The 20,169-nt window shown below is 42.0% G+C and overlaps 1 protein-coding gene across 1 annotated transcript; it reads right to left on the bottom strand.

The window, feature by feature from the left end:
* Positions 1-679: 679 nt before the first annotated feature.
* On the bottom strand, positions 680-19,999 carry CREG2 (cellular repressor of E1A stimulated genes 2). Its single transcript, XM_051641903.1, has 4 exons — positions 19,598-19,999; positions 16,698-16,867; positions 4,931-5,044; positions 680-4,197 (listed from the first exon to the last, which is right to left on the bottom strand). Exons 1-4 carry the CDS (start codon positions 19,997-19,999, stop codon positions 4,050-4,052), a joined length of 834 nt encoding a protein of 277 aa, XP_051497863.1. The 3' UTR covers positions 680-4,049.
* Between the last annotated feature and the right edge of the window lie 170 nt (positions 20,000-20,169).

Below are 20,169 nucleotides of genomic sequence, written 5' to 3'. Positions count from 1 at the left end.
ACAGGTTAGGAAACTGTTGTCACAGTCCTCACAGCAAATGCAGTCCAACTAGTGGCATGACAAAGACTCTAAGACATAAAGAGGAAACAGCATATTTCCTATAAGCTTTGTTGGATATGAAGTGAGAATTTTAGTGGAAGAACTTGAATTTTGTTGAAAGGGGATTGTGCAGGAAAACAAGATGAAAAGGTAAATTGTCAGCCTTGGCTTAAGAAAACGTGCCAGAGGAAAGTAGACAGCAGAGAACAAGCTGTAACAAGAACTTGTCAGAGCAAGGCTAGCAAGGGAAGAAACAGCACAGAGAGACTTCCAAAACACCGTTAATGCACAACTGAGAGATGAGCGTCCAGTCCTCCCATGCAGAAAAGAAGAGCAAGTGTTGTTTAAGAGTGACATTTAACTGCTGTGGTGAAAGCAAAGCTGACAGTAATGAGAAGACCAAGGAGAGATGAAAGGTGCTTGGCTAGACTTTTCTCCCCAGAGAAAGGCAAGGCTACACCAATGCAGATCTGAGACTCAGTGCTCAGAGGTACCTGGGCAAGAGATTAATTAGTTCGGTTCAGGAAAAATGAAAAAGAAGAAAAAGTTCAGATCAGATAGAAATTAAAATGGCTGTCAGCAAAAGGTCAGTTACTCTGGCTAGTGCTGTACTGCAAACTGAAGAATATTCTAACTGCAGTTTCCACTTTGAAATTTGTTTATTTGCATTTCTTCTTGATAGATGTTTTGTTAACATTCAGTATCTTTAGAAATCAAAATACATTGCAAATTGTAATACACATCCCGAAATGAGACAGATTGCATTTCATCAACTGAGGTGATGAACATTTCATCAGAAATGGAGCATTCTTTGGTTAAATAAGCACAGCAGTTTAAACTAGCTGTGCTTAAATCCTGTGCATGCATTACATTTGCACAAGTTAGCAAAAAGTGAGAATCCAAATGTAGAACTTTGTCTTCCTTTTTTCAGCAAGTGTACAGACATAACTCTTAAATGTTGCAAAACCACAGTTAAAGTTTTAAATAATACACGTTGCACAACAGGCTTTTTTGGGGAAGCTACAGAAATAACTAAAATACAGAACACGTGGAAATAAATTACACATCAGTAGTTGAAATGCTTAAGCTAATAAATAAAGCACAACAAATAAATAGGCTTTTTGCTATTTACTTGAACTGAAGCAAGATGAGACCCCTTATAGTCTCAAGGAACTACTATTTTATTATGGTATCTCAATAGCAACCTTTGGGTTAAAAGCTTTAACAAACATCACTTACCATGTGCTTAACAATATCACTTGAGACATTTGTCAGTTTAAAGAAACCTGGAACTAGTATATCATAAATCATGTAAAGACCAATTAAGCAAACTACCATCTCCTCCTCTTATTTTGCTCCAGAAAATTCCATTCAAAACCTGCAGGTTGCATTTTTGATTAATTTCTACAAACTTTCAAAGACTTTTATGGTAGCGGTTCCTTGGGAGAAGGAAGCATGAAGTGAGAACAGGTGAGTTAAGTGATGGCACCTCACCTGCTATTGCTGTTTCATGTTTTCAGGTTCTGTCAAGAGCCTCATGGCAGGTCCTGAAAGAAAAGCTTCTTGATGAGTGTGCCAATTTACAATACAGAAGCTACTCTAATTAATCCAGATGTGCAGGGAGGCAGCCTATAGCAAGCTGAGTATTGTGAATTCCCAACCTTGCTTAGAGCACACTTAACTTCTTAACCAGTTAAAACTTTACTGAACATCATTGGTACAATCCCTAACTGCTTAAAGGCAGTTAATATATAGCACATAGTAAGTTAATATATAGCACATAGGACCACGTCACTGTTACCAGGCTAAGGATGTAAGTGAAATTGGGAGTATAGTAAAAGCAGCATTTCTAAAATTCTTCCTCTCTTCTTCAGCTTGTTTAAACATTAAGCTTGTACACTGGATTTGCTTAATCTATCTGTGTGTGTGTTTAGGGGTAGGGGAGAGAATAGGCAGTCCTGGTTTCTCTGAGAATAGTATTGAACTGGGATAATGAAATTGTAATTAAAGTTGCACAGAAATGTTGGACCTGTGAAGATTCCCTTACAGGGTCTAGTGCTCTGCCTCTTCAGCTCAATTTTGAAAGTCTCATTAATCCCAGTGGGCAAAGTATCAAATCCATAGTGGACAAAGCTCTCCATGGCAAAATTTATTAATTGAGGAGGATTTCATTTGATAGTATTCTATAAATCTGAAGGATTGCTCATTTGGCTTAAGTGCTACACAGTGCAAGAGGGAATATGCTGCACATCTGCCAAGAAAAAAGAAAAAAAAGGAAATTGATTGAGGCAGGACACATCCTCCTTCTGTGTAATTACCTCTGCAAAACATCTGCACTGCTAACCTGAGTGTCTGGCAATGAAACAAGAAAAAGAAATGCTTGTAAATGTCTAAACAAAGTTTTCCCTCTGCATTTCTCTGTGATTCTGACAGAATATCCAGAATGGTAACAAAGCCCAGAGCCTTGAACTCAAGGAAGGCCTGAGTGGCCCTTGGTAGTTAAACCAGCATGGTGCCCGATTCCACTCTGGGGATGACTCCCTCTCTCCAGCACTGAATCAAAATAAGCTCAGCTGTACTTCATATGCTTCCAGCTGGTCATAGCTCATGCAGTTGTCTCTCAGATCTGCCTGGAGATAAACCCGTACAAGCTCAGGTCACTCGTCAGGGACCCAGGCTCCTGCTCCTCAGCTCGGCAGTGGTGCTAGGTGGTGTCCAGAGCTCTGGTGCCCTCCCCGGAATCCTGGAAGACCTTCTCCACAGGCACAGAAACCCCACTGCAATGTGTCTGTTTCTTGATGTAACAGGGAGACCAGCTGTCTAATCTGCAAACTGTGTAATGACTTGGCTGGTCAGCCATGGGACCTTTCTTTCTGTGATACCCTTGTGCTGTGATACCCTTGGGAACTGCAAAGTGAGTTTACCGGAGCATCTAGAGAAAGGGCTGACGGTGAATAAAATACCTTTGAATTCTTTTGGTATTATCACATGAGATGTCTATTCAGAATTGTTTGCAACAGAGTTTGCACTTTTCACACGAGGAAAATTAGTTTTCATGGCTTGCAATATCTACTATTTTTAGGCTTCTTTGAAAAATAAATGAATGAACAAGCCCTTTAAAACTTGGTGAGGAAACAGAATTAAGGTACTGGCTCCACCCCTAGGTGAGTTAGTGATGATTTCCAAAAATCACTTGCAAAAGTGAGTTAAACATAAAATGTATTAAAAAATACTTTTCCTGTCTCATAACAGGAGTAGTCTAGCTGAGAACATTTACTTAAATTCTTCTTATGAGAATATTTATATTTGTATTGGAATATTCCTTGTGGAGCTGACTTGGCTTGGGACCTCAACGTATTTAACCAGTGAGAGCCAAGTTGTGTCAGTGAGAGACAAGTTATACTGGAGCCATGTTGTTCGAGCTGCTTGCATTTTTTTTCAATAAAAAGGAATTTCTACTCAATTTCCAAGTGAAATATCAAATTAGATAATTGGGGAAAAGCACATGTAGAAAATACAAGTTAGCAAGTGAGTACAGCTTTAGCAAAATATTTTTAAAAACCTTAAATACCACCATTTGCAGCCGTTATCTTCAAGTACTTATAAATCAAGAAAGACCAAACAGCAGTAATACTTTCACAATGCATAGAAGGTTCTGAGTAGGCAATTTGCTTTTTCTGTAAATCAGGACATTATATTTAGCATAGACAGTTGTTTCCCTATGGGTGAACAGCAATAAAAGTATACAAATACAAAGCATTTTTAAGCAGCATTCAAGATGATGCATTGCCTGTTTGAAATGACAACTTTGTACATTGCAGGGTAGGGCTAGTATCCACCTCTCCTTTGTAATTTGAAAGTCTGTGTTGGTTTATTTTCACTCTGTAAGACAGGGCTATTTTGAAACCTTCTGGGGAAAAAAAAAAATCACTGTAAAGTAACCATCCAGCATGAAATTTTAAGTGTTTTGAAAGGAAACTCAGAAGATGTCTATCTCAAAGTCCATTCCATCATCCCTTACTTGGAACTGCTTTTAAATACTCTTCTACTGCAATGGCAGAAACTTCACCATACCAGCTTTGAAGCCAGATGTGCTCAATGTTCATTTTCATGAAGAACCACTCATAGCTGCGAGGCCACTTTCTTACCACCGGGTGCCTGGAAGGATAAAGAAAGAAAAAAAAAATAAAAGATGTGCCAAAGCTACTTTTTTTTCAGCTTAGTGTGCTCAGCCAGAGTGAAACCTGAGATCTGAGGTCTTTTTTGCATTCCCCTGCAGTAAGGTCTATGATCTTCCACACCCCAGTCTGATGAACTGCAAGGAAGGCAGCCAGCAACCGCCACCTGCCCCTGTTGCAGAACCCCATCTCTAAAGGCAGATGTTGTTTGGTCTCTACCTGGGTGCAAAACAGTTAGAGGAGATTCTCCAAAGGCGTGTCAGGGTTGTGCTTGTATCTGTTCAGTGTTTAAAAAATATTACATCTTCGGTAGCAGTCGTGGTACATCAGGAGAGCTAATAAAACTGGCTAGCAGGCAGTGCATGGCCTTCTTGAGCTGTCACCTGCTCCAGCCTTCTCATCCTGTATTTCTGTCTCATTTATTGGGCCTGCCCTTACAGCTAGCTCAAAGAGACCCCACCAGCAATACTGGGTGCTTCACCAGACCCCAATACCAACTAATTGCATTTCCATGTTTCCTTACCTCAAGAGCTAAAAGGAGATTGTACAGCTCTGCCTGTCATTCCAAGCCACACAGGAGTCAACATGCTTCGTGGCTCCAAAGTAAAGATCAGGCTTGTTACTTCTCAGATCTTCCATATCAAACAGCCATATCCATGTATTTGTCTGAAACCTGTGGGTTGCATTCTACTATATGCCTGTTACATACAGACCTGGAAAACATGGCTTGCTTGGCAAATTCCACTTCCTCCGGAGGCACTGTGACCATCTGTCCCATGAGAGTCAGCCTGGCACACCTTGGATCCTCTGGATCAATTAAATTTTTTCTGTGCACAGAGAAAAATGCTCATGTGTAATAGCTTGGTTTATTTTTTAAGGCTTTTGAAGAAATATGAACTCCTGCTTGCATATAAAAAGCTGCAGTATTTTGTCAAGCCTTGAAAATCTTTTCTGCATTCAGCTATAACATTTGGGGAAGCTCTTGAAGGAATACTCACCTGAAACAGATGTTTATGTAGATGTTTACTTCACCTTTATTTATGCTCTTAAAAATGGATTAGTATACATTAAACTGTAAAGAATGTGAAAATTGAAGTTTTCCCAGACATATGTACAGACCTGAATACAGGATTCTGAAAAGAACTAGTGAGATGGTTAGTCTGTGCCTGCACATACTAAGTAAGTTTACACATGTATTTGTGTGTAAAATATAAGGTCTTTACCTTGTGCTTATCCTCTAAACTCAGTTCTTGTTCATTTTTACCCATTTTTCAACTGCTTAACACCAAAGAGACAAGTATTAAAAAAAATTCTCCAACTGCTTTCATCCTTCAGATAGCGATAGGGAAGATATTTGCTTTTTGGCTCTTTCTGTACAATAATAATAAATAACTCCCACTAGTAGCTGTTGGGCAATTGCTGACTCTGACATATACAATACAAGGATATAGATGATAAGTAAATTGACTGCAAAGGCTGGATCCTGGCAAGTGCTGAGCCGCCCTAAGTACCAGCAGTCAGACTGCTCAGCATCTCACAGGACTGTCTCCCCATGTAATAATATAATTCCAAAAACTACATTAGGAAACAAAGACAACATTTCTTCTTCACTGCTTTTTAATATGAAGCAGAAAATCACTGTACATTACATCTCATCTGTGTGTGATTTTACTTAAAGATTTCGGCTTGAGCCCTTTAGCCTTAAATGCATGCAATCTGCACTGGCCTTTTTTTAATTTATTTTTTTTTAATCATTCTCAATATGTTTCTGTTGCATGCAGGAGACATATGGGCATCCTCCTGCAGCTAATATAACACCTGCAGATTGCCCACAGATGGTTATGAAAGATGATGTAGTTCCCTGAATAAAGTATCTGCTTTTACAGTTAGGGCCATGAACAGAGATATGCAAGGAGGTAGAGCAGGCTCATTGCTACTCAGCTATGCCCGGTAAACACTTTGCACCCTCTGTAGCCTGAGCTCCAAAGTGCCATTTGGAGTCACATCACCTCTGGGATGTTTTTTTTCAGCATCCTGTTTGGTCTGGAGCAGTAGTTGTCTGAAGGGGGTGTTCATTGTAACAAACTCTGGGCAAACTCCACTCATATTCTTTTTCCTTTAACATGCTTTCTGTGTGGGAGGAAGCTGCCAAAGATCAAGCTCAAACCTTCTGTTCACATCAATAAATAATGATCTAATTTTCTCTAGTACATTTTTTTTTAAATGATGAAGTAATAAATGAATTGTGTTCTCAGGACCTGAAAATTTGCATCCCTTGCCCTGACACTGTGTTTCTTTCCGTAAGTATTTCTGTCCAAAGCGTATACTTCTATTCAGAGTACAAACCAGTCTACCTGTCATGGTGGCACACTGTAGATTCTCAGCACTAACTCCTGCTGCATACTAAGGATGCAGTTTTCCAGTGGCCTGAGAGCATCCTGTCCCTAAGCAGCCACAGCTCCATGCCTCAGGTACACCCATAGTTCCTGCCATTTCTTTTGTGTTCAGATTCCATGGTCCAATAAGAAGCTCACCCACCAAAACACAAATCAATATAGGCAAATATAGTGTGTGCAGCGGTAAGAGAGGTGCTGAATCCCACATACAAAGGGTGTCAGCCAAGGGCCTGCATGTCCAGCAGCTGGAGCCTCTTGAAACTGCTGGCCCTGGACAGCAGGGTTTTAAAGTCCATTTGAAGTGATCTCCTGATCTATTGTTATATTTTGTGCATAATCTTAAAACAGTGTCAACACTGATACATACCTTTATATATCTAACTAGATGATTCTTAAAAATATGGAAGGGAAGGGACTTCTCTCTAGCAAAATTTCAGTTCAGAAGTCTGCTTTAAACTAGCTGTGTATCTTCTTGTGTGAAATTGTTTGTTCCAGAGCCTAACAGTATGGTAAAACAATTTAAAAGCTGGAAAAAGCAGGTGTACTTTCAAGTGCCTTTCTTGGGTATAGCTTCTAGGTAAGATGTTGTTAATTATTTTCAGAAAGGTATTAGATAAGGGATTGTTATTGACAGATGTCTGCATTTCAGTGTGGATCAAGGTGATAGATTTAGGCATGATCAGGAGCAATGAGAGATTTTGGTCTGACACCTTCTCAAATTACAATTTGTAATATTTTTGTCCAAGTACATTTTTATTCTAAAAGTGCAGTTACTGAATTTGAGTAGCCAATAGACCTGATGTTGCTGTGATTAAGCAGTGAATCCTGCCTGCCATTGCTAAGATGGTTTTGCCTGGTAAGATTAGTGCCAGATGTGAGACTTCTCAGATTCACAGGAAAAACTGCTCCTTGCATATTTGGTTGGCAACAAAACCCACTCACTCTACATTCATATCTGCAATGGTTTCATTTCTGTTGTTTTGTTTTGTTTTTCCCCCAGCTCCTTTTTCTGTTTGCAGTTTTCTCTGTGTACCTCTCTCGTGAGTTTGTAAAACACTAATCGACACACACAATACAATTATTCCCAGTTATTCAGACTGAATTTTGCACATTGGAATAATATTCCAGAGGGTCAGAGTGTTTTTCTGGGAAATAAGGCAAACAAATTATTTGTTAAGATTATGTTAGATGAAATTTTGGAAGAGCTGAACAGGAGAATGATACATTTGAGTTCAGTATGCTGTGTTACTACTTTGTTGGCTTTGCTGTTAGTGCTGCCTCTTATCATAGGTTTTCTGTTTCAGAATAAGAACTTTGTATTCTAATCTTACATTAGCATTAGATTATTTTCTTTCTCAAAGGAGCCCTTCATATTCTGAAGTAAATCTCTTTCTGCCTAATTTTTGGCATAGTGTTTCCCTAATAATGCATGATTACTTTTATATTTTCTAAACCATCAAAAATCACTAAACTTCCAGCTACTGCTTCTACCTCTATTGTGAATAGGTCTTGAATTTTCAGTGACGTTAACCAGTGCAACTAGTGTAAATATAGGCTTTTGTTTCCTAGGAGTAAAGGGCTCTAGCCAAGCATATATATCATATTTTTAGTAAAATCATAAAAGAATAGCAGGGACAAATAGGTATATTTACTAAAGTATTCCTCCCTCACATCTGTAGAGGTCCAGTTATGCATTCTCTAGTAATTTCTTGCCTTCTGTATCAAAAAACCCACATATTGAGCTCTCAGTCCTTGGGTTCCTTTTATCTTTGTTGGCACCAGAACAAGTAGGTGCGGAGGAGTGGCTTTATGTAACATTTCTGTGCTGCTGACTGGGGGCAAGCTGGATGGAGAGCCAGGGGCAGAGAGGCATGCTGGTGACACTGGCTCCCTGTTGAGGAAACCTGAGGTGGCTTCTCAAGCCTGCCTTTACCAGAATCAGGTCCTGTTTCCCTGGAGAAGGTTTTAGGAAGGGAATGATAAAATATGAACTGAAGAGAAGGGAAAGCAGGGAACTGCAGGAGAACAAGCAATAAGGAACAACTTTATTTTTTTATGCTTATGTAAAATACATTCACCTTGTTTTAGAAATGGAGAGAAGCGAGATTAAAATGGAAGAAAATTCAGTTTATGCATTTTTTAAGAACACAGTGCAGTAAGAGAGATTATCTTAATTATTAATCTGATCTGTGAGAAGAGAAGAACTGTTTGTCTCTGTTCCTTTGCTTGTAGTGAGCAAACTAGGTACACAGAGTTAAACCCAGACCGGACAGTTGTCTCTTCCAAGAATATGAGAACATGAGCTGCATTCACTTACAAAGGTGTGAGCCTTACTGAGCTTAAGAATTAGTTTGTGTCCAAGTGAAATGTGTTTCCCAACAGCAATTTCCCAACAGCAAAATCCACAAAGCATGCTGCTGATGAACACATCCCACTTATTTTACTGTGTACCACTTCTGCACTTTCTGGGTCACAGTTCAAAGAGCTGTTCAGAGCAAAAGAGTGCCACCTACTCATTAAATTGTTTACTACACTAGCCATCTCTTGGATTTTAATTAGAAGGTTCCTATACAACAACTAACCAAGTCCAGATCTAATGAACCCATATTTCAGGCTGATGTGGTTAATTTGGCACATGAAGTGACCATGTTGGGACTTGGTTATGTTAGAAATGAAATGTAGTGTTGATTTTGTATTCTAGTGTTAGAAACGTAGTGTTGGGTTTGGTTTACATATATATATTCTAGTGTTAGGAACATATCGTTTGTTTGAGCACATACATATATTTTAGTGTTAGGAATATAATAGTTTGTTTGAGATAAGTGAGATATCTGCACATTCCAATTATACCAGGAGTGGTTTACGGCCCAAGAAACTGAGGGACTTAGTTGGGCTCCATCTGGGGGATCTGAACATGGAGAAGGATTTATGGCCCAAGATAAGGCCGAACAAAGCTACTTCTATGTTGCTCCTCAGGGCAGGATGACACCAGTAGATTGTTAATTGGGAAGACAGCCAAGGGGGCAAGAAAGGTCAAAATTCTACCTTAAAAGGTAAAAAGTAAACTGCTAGAATGGAATGTGTAAACAGGGGCGGGAAATTTATAGGATAATTAGAAGCTTTGGATAGGCTGTAAACCCTGGAGTACTCAGCCAGTGGGGAAACAGGGGAGGGAACTTTGCGTCGGGAATAGGGAATATAAACCATTATTCACCTTGCTATAGGTGTGCCTACTTGCTTAGGTCACCCATTCTTGCAAGAATGTAAATAAACTGTGCTTTGCTGAAGGATCTGTGTGGGCCTGTTCATTGGCGCGACAAACGTTTCTCACAGTTATGATTCCCTTTTCCAGCTGAGATCTCTGCACTGCTGATGCTCTAGTCTCCTGGTTTCTGACCAAAAGTTCCCGTAAGTATTACCATCATTCTCAGCCTCTGCAGTCTGTTAGTGAGGTGAACAGATCTAGCACAAATCAGCAGTAAAGGCAAAATAGGAATTTGGGAGGCACTTGGGAAGGAGAGCCAGGTAATACCAAGAAGGAATCAGTAGAAGGCAGGAGGGTTCAGTAATGCTCCAGGGACTGCAGGAGGAAGCAGGGATCTATGGAGGGGAATCTCTCTCTTTCTTCTTCCCCAGCTTCCTTTTCCAACAGAGGAGCTGCCATCTTTCTCTTCCACTCCCCTGAGGAGACAGGACCTTCCATCCTCCCTGTTAGGATCCATAAAATCCTCCCCATCTCCCGTGAATGCAGTTCTCCCTGCCCTGGGAGAAAATTCTGCTTCTGCCCCTCTACTTGAGCAGAATGGAAGAGAAAATAAGCTAGGGACAAAATAAGAGAGCCAAGAAGAAATCCCCAGAGAACAGCTGCCTACTTTTTTTTCCACTTTAAAGCACACAGCTCATGCCTGGCATAAGGGCAATGACTGTCTCCACACATCCCAACCTCTCCTAGAGCAGCAGCAGCAGTACAAAGTCATGCAATTAGGAGGTGGGGACTGCCTGCTGGAACAGATCATCCCTGTCACCTCCTACGAATGCAAGGTAGGCATCCTGTCACTGCACAGGGCTTCTCTTTGCTTAGCCCCAAACTGGTCATGAGGTGAAGACTCAGAGTTATTTTCTAGTACATACAGTACAGGATGTTTTTGTCCCCTAAAATCTGCCAAAGGGAAATGCTGTGTCCTCAGAGAATTACTGTAAAGTGCTTATAATTTTGATTCATAAATTTCATTAATTTTGAAAAGCCAGTTATCCTCCTCATACATTTCATTTGCTCACCACTAACTACCAGAGTCTCTGAAGCAGAAAGAATGTATTGGTGCTGCTAATCTGTGTGGCATGAATGTCAAACCAAATCTCTTCTGAAAGCAATTTCATAATCTGAAAAGCTGTTGCTGGCCTTCAGTTGGATACGGCTGAGCAGTTTTGCCCTGCCCTGCTCTGATTTTGACAAGAATTACTTTATCAGCTGGGCTTAAAAGCCAGCAAAGATAGTTAAAAGACATCTTTCCTTTTCCTTTTGAAGAGGAGCCTTCTGTTTGTTGTTAATCTGAAGTCAGCCTTGAGAGCTGAAGACTATTGGTACAGTGGCTTTTCTGCATCTAAATGAGCCTGTATTCACAGCATACCTGTTTTTCTGTTTTAAGTAATTTCACTTTTTTTAGAAGATAATCCTCCCTAGAATGTATTAATTAGAATTTGTTAAGCAAAGTCAGTCTATTTGTCTGTCTTCATTCACAATAACAACTAACTTCTTTAGCCAAACTCTGTTTCAGACAGAAAACTTTTATATAGTTTTACCATAGACAATTTACAGGGAAAAAAAAATAGAAATCACAGCATCAACTATTCCTGTAAACAGAGTCAGAGAAACACATACTACTTCACTAGAAAGGGATTTTGGGAAGTTGGTTATTTAAGAATACAGGAAAAAAATAGTAATTTAGAACTATATTGTGTGCATTGGGTCATGATGATAGCAGGTTTCGTACTTTTCTTTCTAATTTGGTTTCTTCCTGTTTTTTTTTAAATACAGATTTTTCAGGAACAGCTACTGACATTATTATTTGCATATGACTAAAAAGGGCCAATATAAACACCAGAACTGGAAATGTGTCTGTGCCACAGAACCAGGAGGCGGATCTCAAAAACTGAGGGATATCTGTGGATTCAGCCTTTGTCTTCGGCGTGTGTCATTTCTCTTTTTGTGAAGGTGCAGTGCCAAATTTCTGTGTTATATTCACCCTTGTACTACCAGCCAGCAACTCGACAAACCTGAAGGAAGCCAGCTATATCTTGGATGGCCAGCTGCCATCTTAAAGGCTGTGCCTGCCACCCATGGCAAGCTTATTGTCTCTCAGGATTGCCCAGGAATGAAGTCAGCAGTTTATGCACGCTGCCAATCAGCAGGGACCCTAACTCGCCAAATTACTCTTCTCTTCTTGTGGCCTGGGAGATGCTCAGCACTTCCTGTCAGCCTTTTCAATGCAGAGTTTAGGAAACCTGTGGAGCCAGCTCATATCCACTGAAGATGTCTGCTCGTTTGTGCCGACCTGCTACCTCAAGCAGTAGGTGAAGCACGGTGGGTAAAACTACTCTGGTGCAGCCACCCCTGATGTGGGTCATAAACCAGAAGAGGAACTTGGGTCCCTCAAAATCCCCTCACAGTCTGCAGTGCAGATTTGAAACACAATCCTCCAAACTAATAGCAAAGGAAAATGAAAACATGGACTGACCTAGAAGTTCATTGCTTTTCTTTCTTTTTCTCTTTTATGAAAACCAGTTCACGGTAGCTCTTCCTCTAAGAAAGATAAAGTTGGTCCCTATGAATATGCTGAACCTGGTGTCAAGGAGGTGACACATGTTTAATATTAATTGCTTGTTTTCCAGGCTGCAGCTGTAATGAGGCAGGTCCAGGAGCTTATTCGGAAAGGGAGATCCTCTGAGCAGCCTGTGTGTTGGGAAATGCATTTAGAACAATAGCTGCTCTATTCTTTAATGTCGGGCTCAGTCTTGCTCCCTCCAAAAGCTTCTAAGAATGGGACTCAACCTTTTCAGCTTGTCTGTGGAACAGACATGCCACCTTAGTCTACTTATAGCACTGAACCATTTAATTTTTCTTGCCTCTATTACCCATTTAGCAGCCTTCAGAGAGGGTGCATTGTAGTTACTAACAAATGCTTTCTGTAGCCATCAGAGAGCCTTGTCAGAGAGGTGCAGCCCATCTCCCACTGGGAAATTGCAATCTCTAGGTCAGAGATGAGGAATCCAGACTGTAGCTGCAACATTATAATGTCTTGCAATTAGTGCCTATCCAGATGCATCACAGCACTCTTTCTTTAATTATTAAATGTTATTTCTCTCATTTGTTTAGGCTTTTCAAGTTTTTCCTCCAGCTGATTAAATAATACGGCTGGAAAACCAAAAAGGCCACTCTGTATTTCTTACATCCCCATGAGCAAAAGTATTTATTGTCAAAGTTTGGAACTTGAGTCTGTTATGGAACAAAACAAATTAAATATGCTACTAAATACATTTAATATCAAACTCATGTACAGGCACACCAGTCACTTGATACTCATTAGATACAAGAAGACTATTGAAATGTCAGCTATGTTTTCTTTCCAAAGGCCAGAGATTTATTTTGCGTGCAATAGGTCAAAAGCATTTTTCAGGAGAGGGCTGAATACTCCCAGGAGCACTGACTACAGGCATCAACCAGCTTTCATATTTATTTTAATTCTCAGAATTCAGAGTAGGTTAATAATGAAATTCTAATGAAATTCCACATGAAAACAAGCTACAAATACATAGCTGGCATACAAGGACATGAACTTTCTCATGTAGAGAATTATTCATTTAGCTATTTTGTATAATTATTTTGAAGCCAAAACAATGAATGATGCCTTTGACCAAGAGAACTTCTGACATTAAAACCATCTATAAATGACACTTCCCTTTGCAAAGGAAACCCCACAGATACCTCTTAATACTAGCAGGATCCGAGGTGTCTCAGAGTAAAAGGCTTTGCTTCTTGTATAGTGTGAGTAAAGAAGTGGAACATTGCGTGGTGAGGGACTTTTTACAAGGGCTTGTAGTGAGAGGACAAGGGGTAATGGTTTTAAACTGAGAGAGGGCAGATTTAGGTTAGGTATCAGGAAGAAATTCTTCACCATGAGGGTAGTAAAGCACTGGAATAGGTTGCCCAGGGAGGTTGTGGAAGCCCCCTTCCTAGAAGTGTTTAAGGCCGGGTTGGATGAGGCTTTGTGCAGGCTCATCTAGTGGGACGTGTCCCTTCTCATAGCAAAGAGGTTGGAACCTAATGATCTTTAAGGTCCCTTCCAACTTTAACCATTCATGATTCTAATGACAGCCAACATCTGTTCCAAATGAGAACGCCAGAAATAATGAGAAACAAACTTAACGTAGGAATGAAATAAATAATGCAAGGAGCACTGATTAGATTCTTAACCTTTGTACCCAGTTCAGTAGTAAGCTCAATATTTAGAGTAAAATTACATGCTAAAATGGGGATGTCCTATTTTCTTTCATCTTCTCCCTTCTCCTCTCGTTTGCACTCCTCCGGCTCTTGGGGAACTAATTCAAGTTACTAACCCAGTGGAAAACTAATCCAGAAAAAAAAAAAAAAAAAGGTTTCTGCTGGGTTACTGAGCTAAAATAAACCCACCATATGGTCAGCTGAAGGGAGGGGGTGGGACTGCATGGTCAGGAGCAGCAGTGGCCATGGGAAGAAAAGAAGAGCCAGCAGAAAACCCTCTTCTCGTATTTGGGTTAATTTTCTTCAGATTTATGTCTCAACTCAGGGTCAGACAAAGGCCAGAGCTGATGGGGGGGGGGGATGGGTGTTAAAATACCACATGTCTAGTAGCAGAGAGGGAGAGTAGGGATGTGGCCACTGGTAATTAGTTTGGCCTAAGCTGTCTTGGAAATCCAGGTTTAGCTCCTTGGCAGCGCCCAGGGAGCTCTTCTCACCAGGGAGTGCAGTGTCAGGCTGCAGAGGGGACTAGAGTTGGGTGGCAGAATCCAGGTTGCCCTGGCTGCAAGACAAAAAGCAGCACATTCTGGCACACGGAACAAAAGTGTAGTGGTTTGGAAATTAATAGTTACTTAATAGAAAGACAACAAATAAATATTCTTGAAGGGTTGTGATCTATATGAATTTCATATTTCTATAAATCATGCAGCATTCCTCTTTTGTTGGTGAATTGGCACTTTCCAAACAGGTAAACCGGGTGGTGACATTTCTAAAACATAAAAGACGAAGACTTTCAAGAGTGGCTGTTAAAGCCAGGGATGAAAGGTCACACTTAAGTGCCTAAATGGGTGTGTTGTTTTCTGAAGTGCTCAACACCAGCAGTTACCTGCCACTAATGGATGCTGCTCTTAAGTCTTAAGCCTCTGAAAATAGGGCATTGGGCAGGTGCTAGGACATTGGGCTTTAGATAGATTTTTAACCATTTGGTCTAGATATTCAGCTCACCATTTGATTGAATGAAATGCTTAGAAAGCAGCAAAAAGTTCCATTAGCCTGTTATGAAACAACTGATATATTTACTTAAATTTGAAATTATTAATTACAAATATTTAATGAAATAATTTTAAGGAACAAGCAGAACCATTCTGGTCTTAACTTCACTGCTGTTGATCTTCTCAAGCATTCAAAGCTGAACTACCTTAACAAATGTTGCTACAGAAGGTTCATATTAGGTGTTGGGACATTGCAAGAGGAAGCCATGACTTCCATTCCTTGGGAAATAGGATGTCACCCTGAAATCTCTTGTACTGCTTAGAACTGAAAAACATTTCATTTTGTCACAATCTAGCTCTTAAGAAAACAGACAGCATGTTCTAGAGACAAATACAGAAAAGTGCAACAGTAACATGCTCTGTATTTGCCACTCGCTGCTTTTTCCCCGTGGTGTTCTCAGCTAGTGGGCTTGAGAGGCAGGATGATACCCAAGGCAATCCCCAACTAGCGAAATGTGGGATGCAGTTTTTAAGATAAACCTCTCCTCCCACAAAGAGCACCTTAAGTTGAGGTAGAAACTTTCAAAACGTTTCTTTCTGAAGCCGCCTGTAATTTCCCATTCTTCCCTCTCCTTGGAGTATTGGTTAAGAACTGCTTTGGTAGCAGAGCCCTGTCTGATGCAATTTCAGTGTCATGTACCTCGTCACATAAAGAGGCCTTTGGAAATGACACTTCACACAAGGGTGACCCAGCCAAGTTTGCCACATGTTTGACTGTAAACAAACATATAGCAGAGATATGTCTTTTTAAAGGAGACAAGGATGACTGAATCATCTTCGAGCTTACATACATACATTTTACACACATAAAGCTTAAGTGATTTGGAGTTACTTCTTGTACACATGATTAGAAAGAAGTCAACTCACTGCTGTCTTTGGAGAGACGAACCTGAGGCCAGCTGCAGATCAGTAAATCTCAGACCCAGCCTCCTTGATTTGTGGGATCATTTACTGACTGTTTATGATACACAAGGTGAAAAAAACCTGTGACATCATATTTAATTGTACCCACTGAAGAGGTGGAAATTTAGACTGAGTGGCATGGTCCTGGGTGTGTAACTTGTGAACTGAGAGCCTGCGATCCCCTTACAGACCCTGGAGAGCTAGAGCCTTGTCAAAGCAATCAGCAGGACCTCCAGAGCTGTTCAGCAGAGCAAGGGTGTCTGCTTTACCATGACTTGGATAGCCCTCAAAACTCTATGAACTTCACTGACTAGATCACCATGGCTTGTAATGGGATCTTGAACACCTAGATGTTATCTGGCACCTCCAAGAAGTGATGAAATGTAGGTATGTTAATGTGTGAGCTGAAAACCTCTGCAGCCATTGATACTGCAATATACTTAAATGACACTTCCGCTTTTCTTTACCATGCTTTACAGCAGGAACTTACTGCAAAAACAAAGCTAAGCAGGAGCTTGCAGCTGATGGCAAGAGACAAAAATAAAAGCAGGATACCGAAGGCGGAGGCCCAACATTTTGTTCTGAGGACTCTGCTCCCACTGAAGGTGGTAGTAGGTGGATAAACCTCTGTTACCTGCAGAAATTTCCATCTGCCTCTGGCAGAGTCAGAGAAGCCATGGGATTCTTCAGGAGATCTGCCACGGTGTTATCCTTCGTCGTCACGTAGAAGAAAGGGATTCCAGTGCTGTTATTGACAGGACCGTCGCTGAGAAGTAAACAGTTCCCATAGGGCATACCTTGGATCTGCAAAATCCAAATAAGCAAAACTGGTTACATCTCTGGACACAGATGGCTTACAATGGCAGGGATTCCCTCAAGGGCTCTAGCAGAAGAGGACAGTAACCCCCAGTTGCTCAGTCTCCCACTTCTGTTGTCATGGTGAGACAGACCTTCTTCTAAATTAAATGTATCATGCTTCTATGAAAACAGATCTCTCATCTATTTCTTCTTTCCAGTCCTGACCATGACACTATAGAGAACGTTATCTGCTGAGCTTAAAGGAGCTACCAAATAAAAATACTAAAGTGCATTAAAATCAATGCCATGAGTATCAATAAATATTTACTCTAAAACATCGCCCATACCTTTTCTCAAACCCAAAAGAGAGCCTAATTTAGCCTTGATTCAGCCTCCTTTTTATGCTAATTTTGTCTCCTCTTTTAGCCTTGATTTGCAATGTGATTACATCGGTTTCCCAAGAGAGAGGGAAAGGTGTATAGAGTTTGTGTTTATAGTCAAGCTGGATGTCAGCTCAGCTGCCTGGCTAGGAACCTCAGCTATGGAGGGGGTCTAAGCTATCAAGCCAGCCAGAGCAAACTTTCCTCCCACGTAGCAGGAGGGACACCAAGGATCCAAGTTATCAAAGTTTTCTTCTTACACTGACCTGCAAACACAAAGTGGTTATAATGCATGCAAAAATATTCTTGCCCAGTTCATGTTCACACACACATACATACAACACACAGGTGTGTGTTGGCCTCTTCTCCCTGGTGCCCAGCGAACAAGGACAAGAGGAAATGGGGTCAAGCTGCACCAGGGGAGGTTCAGGCTACATATTAGAACAAACGTCTTCACAGAAAGAGTGGTGAGGCTTTGGAACAGGCTGCCCAGGGAGGTGGTGGAGGCACTGTCCCTGGAGGTGTTAAAAAAAGGGGAAGACATGGTGTTTCATAAGATGGCTTAGTGGCTATGGGTTGTAGGGTGGATGGTTGGACTCCATGATCTTGAACGTCTTTTCCAACCTTGATGATTCTATGATTCATATTCTCTATGATTTATACTCCTGTGTTTTTCATCCCATCATAAACGGCAATCACAGTTACTTAATGAGTTACTGTTTTTTAATGTCTTCAGATTTTTTTCACGTCTTTCCTCGTGGTCAGTTAGATGTTAAATAGTAAAATTATCAGTCAATACATTAATTCAATGTAACTGGTAAATTCCTTACAGCAAAATCCAATTAAGTACAAATAAGAAAACCCTGGGTGATGTTATTACCTGGATTTGCATGCTTTCTCATAAACATTTTTAATGTTTATACGCCTTTAGAATTTTAATGCTCATAGTGTTTACAAGCGGTCCTTGTTAGTATTCCTAAGAAGGAATGCTTTAATTGAGCCACATAACTTAGAAGCTAAAAATACTTATTATTAAAAGCTACAATGTAAAAAAAAATTAAATAGCATCTGTCAGTAATGTTGGGGAGGACAGGTTTCCATTGCCTAAACTGCTGAGTCTGTCATGCATGGTTAACGTTACACTGGATTTTCAAAAAGAACTGGGACCACAGGCAGCATAAGTCACCCTTCATGGCAGCAACAATACCCACTTCAATACCAAATTTTATTACTACTCTGATTTTTCTGGATTACTTCTGTAATTAAATGCAGACTATACTACGGCTTTATTTAACCAAGGATTTCTGACCAGAACATAAACCAGAAGAGTTAAGATAATATGATTTAATATGATTTTTTATGACCTGATGTAGAATTACAGGCCTCTTGTGTGTACATATATTTTTATATTTAATGGTATCTTTTTTTTTTTTTTAACCTGTGGTGTTGTGTTTCACAATAACATGAACAGCCACTAACTCAGGCAAGCTTTCTGAAGATCAACATGCTTCTAACTTTGTTTTTTAAACTGTACGTTAATCAACCTGTGAGTACTTTCAAGAGAATCTTAAAGGTCTTGGTTTTGTGCGTTTTTTCCTGTTTAGTGGGGGTTTTCTTGTTGTTTCTTTGGGGTTGTTGTTTTGTTTTGGTTGGGTTTTTTGTTTGTTGGGGGTTTTTTTGGGTTTTTGATGTTGTTTTTTTTTTGTCTGAGTGGTACTGGTTGCTGTGTCTAAATCCAACCCTTCGTTTTAAAAAGGAGGATATTTTAAAGCTGGAAAAAACAATTGCCCTGGTTCGGTAGAGAGCATTCCCAGCTATTTTGCGTCATATTCTTGACAGAGAAACCAGCCTTTAAGCTGCGATAGCCGGACCGCTGGGGGACGGACAGATCCCGCGGCAGCCCGGCATCCTCCCGCCTTCCTCCTCCTCCTCCTCCTCCTCCCGGCGGAGCCCGGGGGGGCGGCCCGGGCCCCGCTCACCCCGGGGCAGGGCCGAGGGCAGAGGCGGGGGCGGGCAGCCCGCACAGCCAAGGGCTGGGTTGGCGGGTCCCGCAAGGCACGGAAAAGCCTCTCTCCAAAGCCAGCGTGGTCGCTCCTGGCTTAAAAATGTTGCTTTTCCTGCCCCTCTCGAGGTGTGTTTTTGTTCGGTTGGTTGGTTTTAGTGTGCCTCCCTCACCGTACCTCCAAACACGGTTTCTCTTCCTAGAAAAAAAAAAAAAAAGAGTTTCTGTGCTATTTTCTCCGCGCTCTTTGGTGGCTGCCGACACCGCCGCTGACGGGGGAACAGCCCGGGGAGGGCCGGGAGGGGCCGGTGCTCGCTCGCCGGCAACGCGGGGGCCCTGCGGGGCTCAGCGTACCTTTCCGTGGGCGGCCCGCGTCGCCACGAAGCCCCAGGTGTTGTAGCGGGCGAGGAAGCGGGCGGTCCCGGCGCGTCCCGGCGCCCCGCCGCCCTCCCGTCGGTAGGAGAACATCCTGGAGGGGGCGGCCCCCTGCCCCGGCTGCCGCCCCGCCGGTCCGGAGCCCAGCGCCGCGTCCTCCCGATAAGCCGACGCGGGGTAGCTCTGCTTCCAGAGGCCGCCCGCCTCCTCCAGCAGCGCGGGAAGCGCCTCTTCGGTGGAGGAGCTGTGCAGCTCGTCCGCCCCTGCCGCCGTCTCGGGCAGCGGCCAGGACACCGAGCTGACCACCACGTAGCCCCCCGCGCCGCCCCACAGCAGGGCCCACAGCCCGCACCAGCCCGGCAGCCGCCGCCCCGCCGACATCTTCCGCGCAGCGCCCGCGCCGCTCCCGCAGCGCCCTCCCGCGGCCGCCGCCCGCCCCGCAGCGCCGCCCCACGCATCAACCCCCCCCCGCCCCAACCCGGCCACCCCGCGCATCCCGGTGCCTTCCCCCGGCCCCGCGCCGTGCGGGTGACTGGCGCTGGCTCTGCCGG

Source organism: Apus apus, chromosome 1 (genome assembly GCF_020740795.1).
Source record: "Apus apus isolate bApuApu2 chromosome 1, bApuApu2.pri.cur, whole genome shotgun sequence".
Taxonomy (NCBI): Eukaryota; Metazoa; Chordata; class Aves; order Apodiformes; family Apodidae; genus Apus; species Apus apus.
This window is presented reverse-complemented; position numbering and strand designations above follow the sequence as displayed.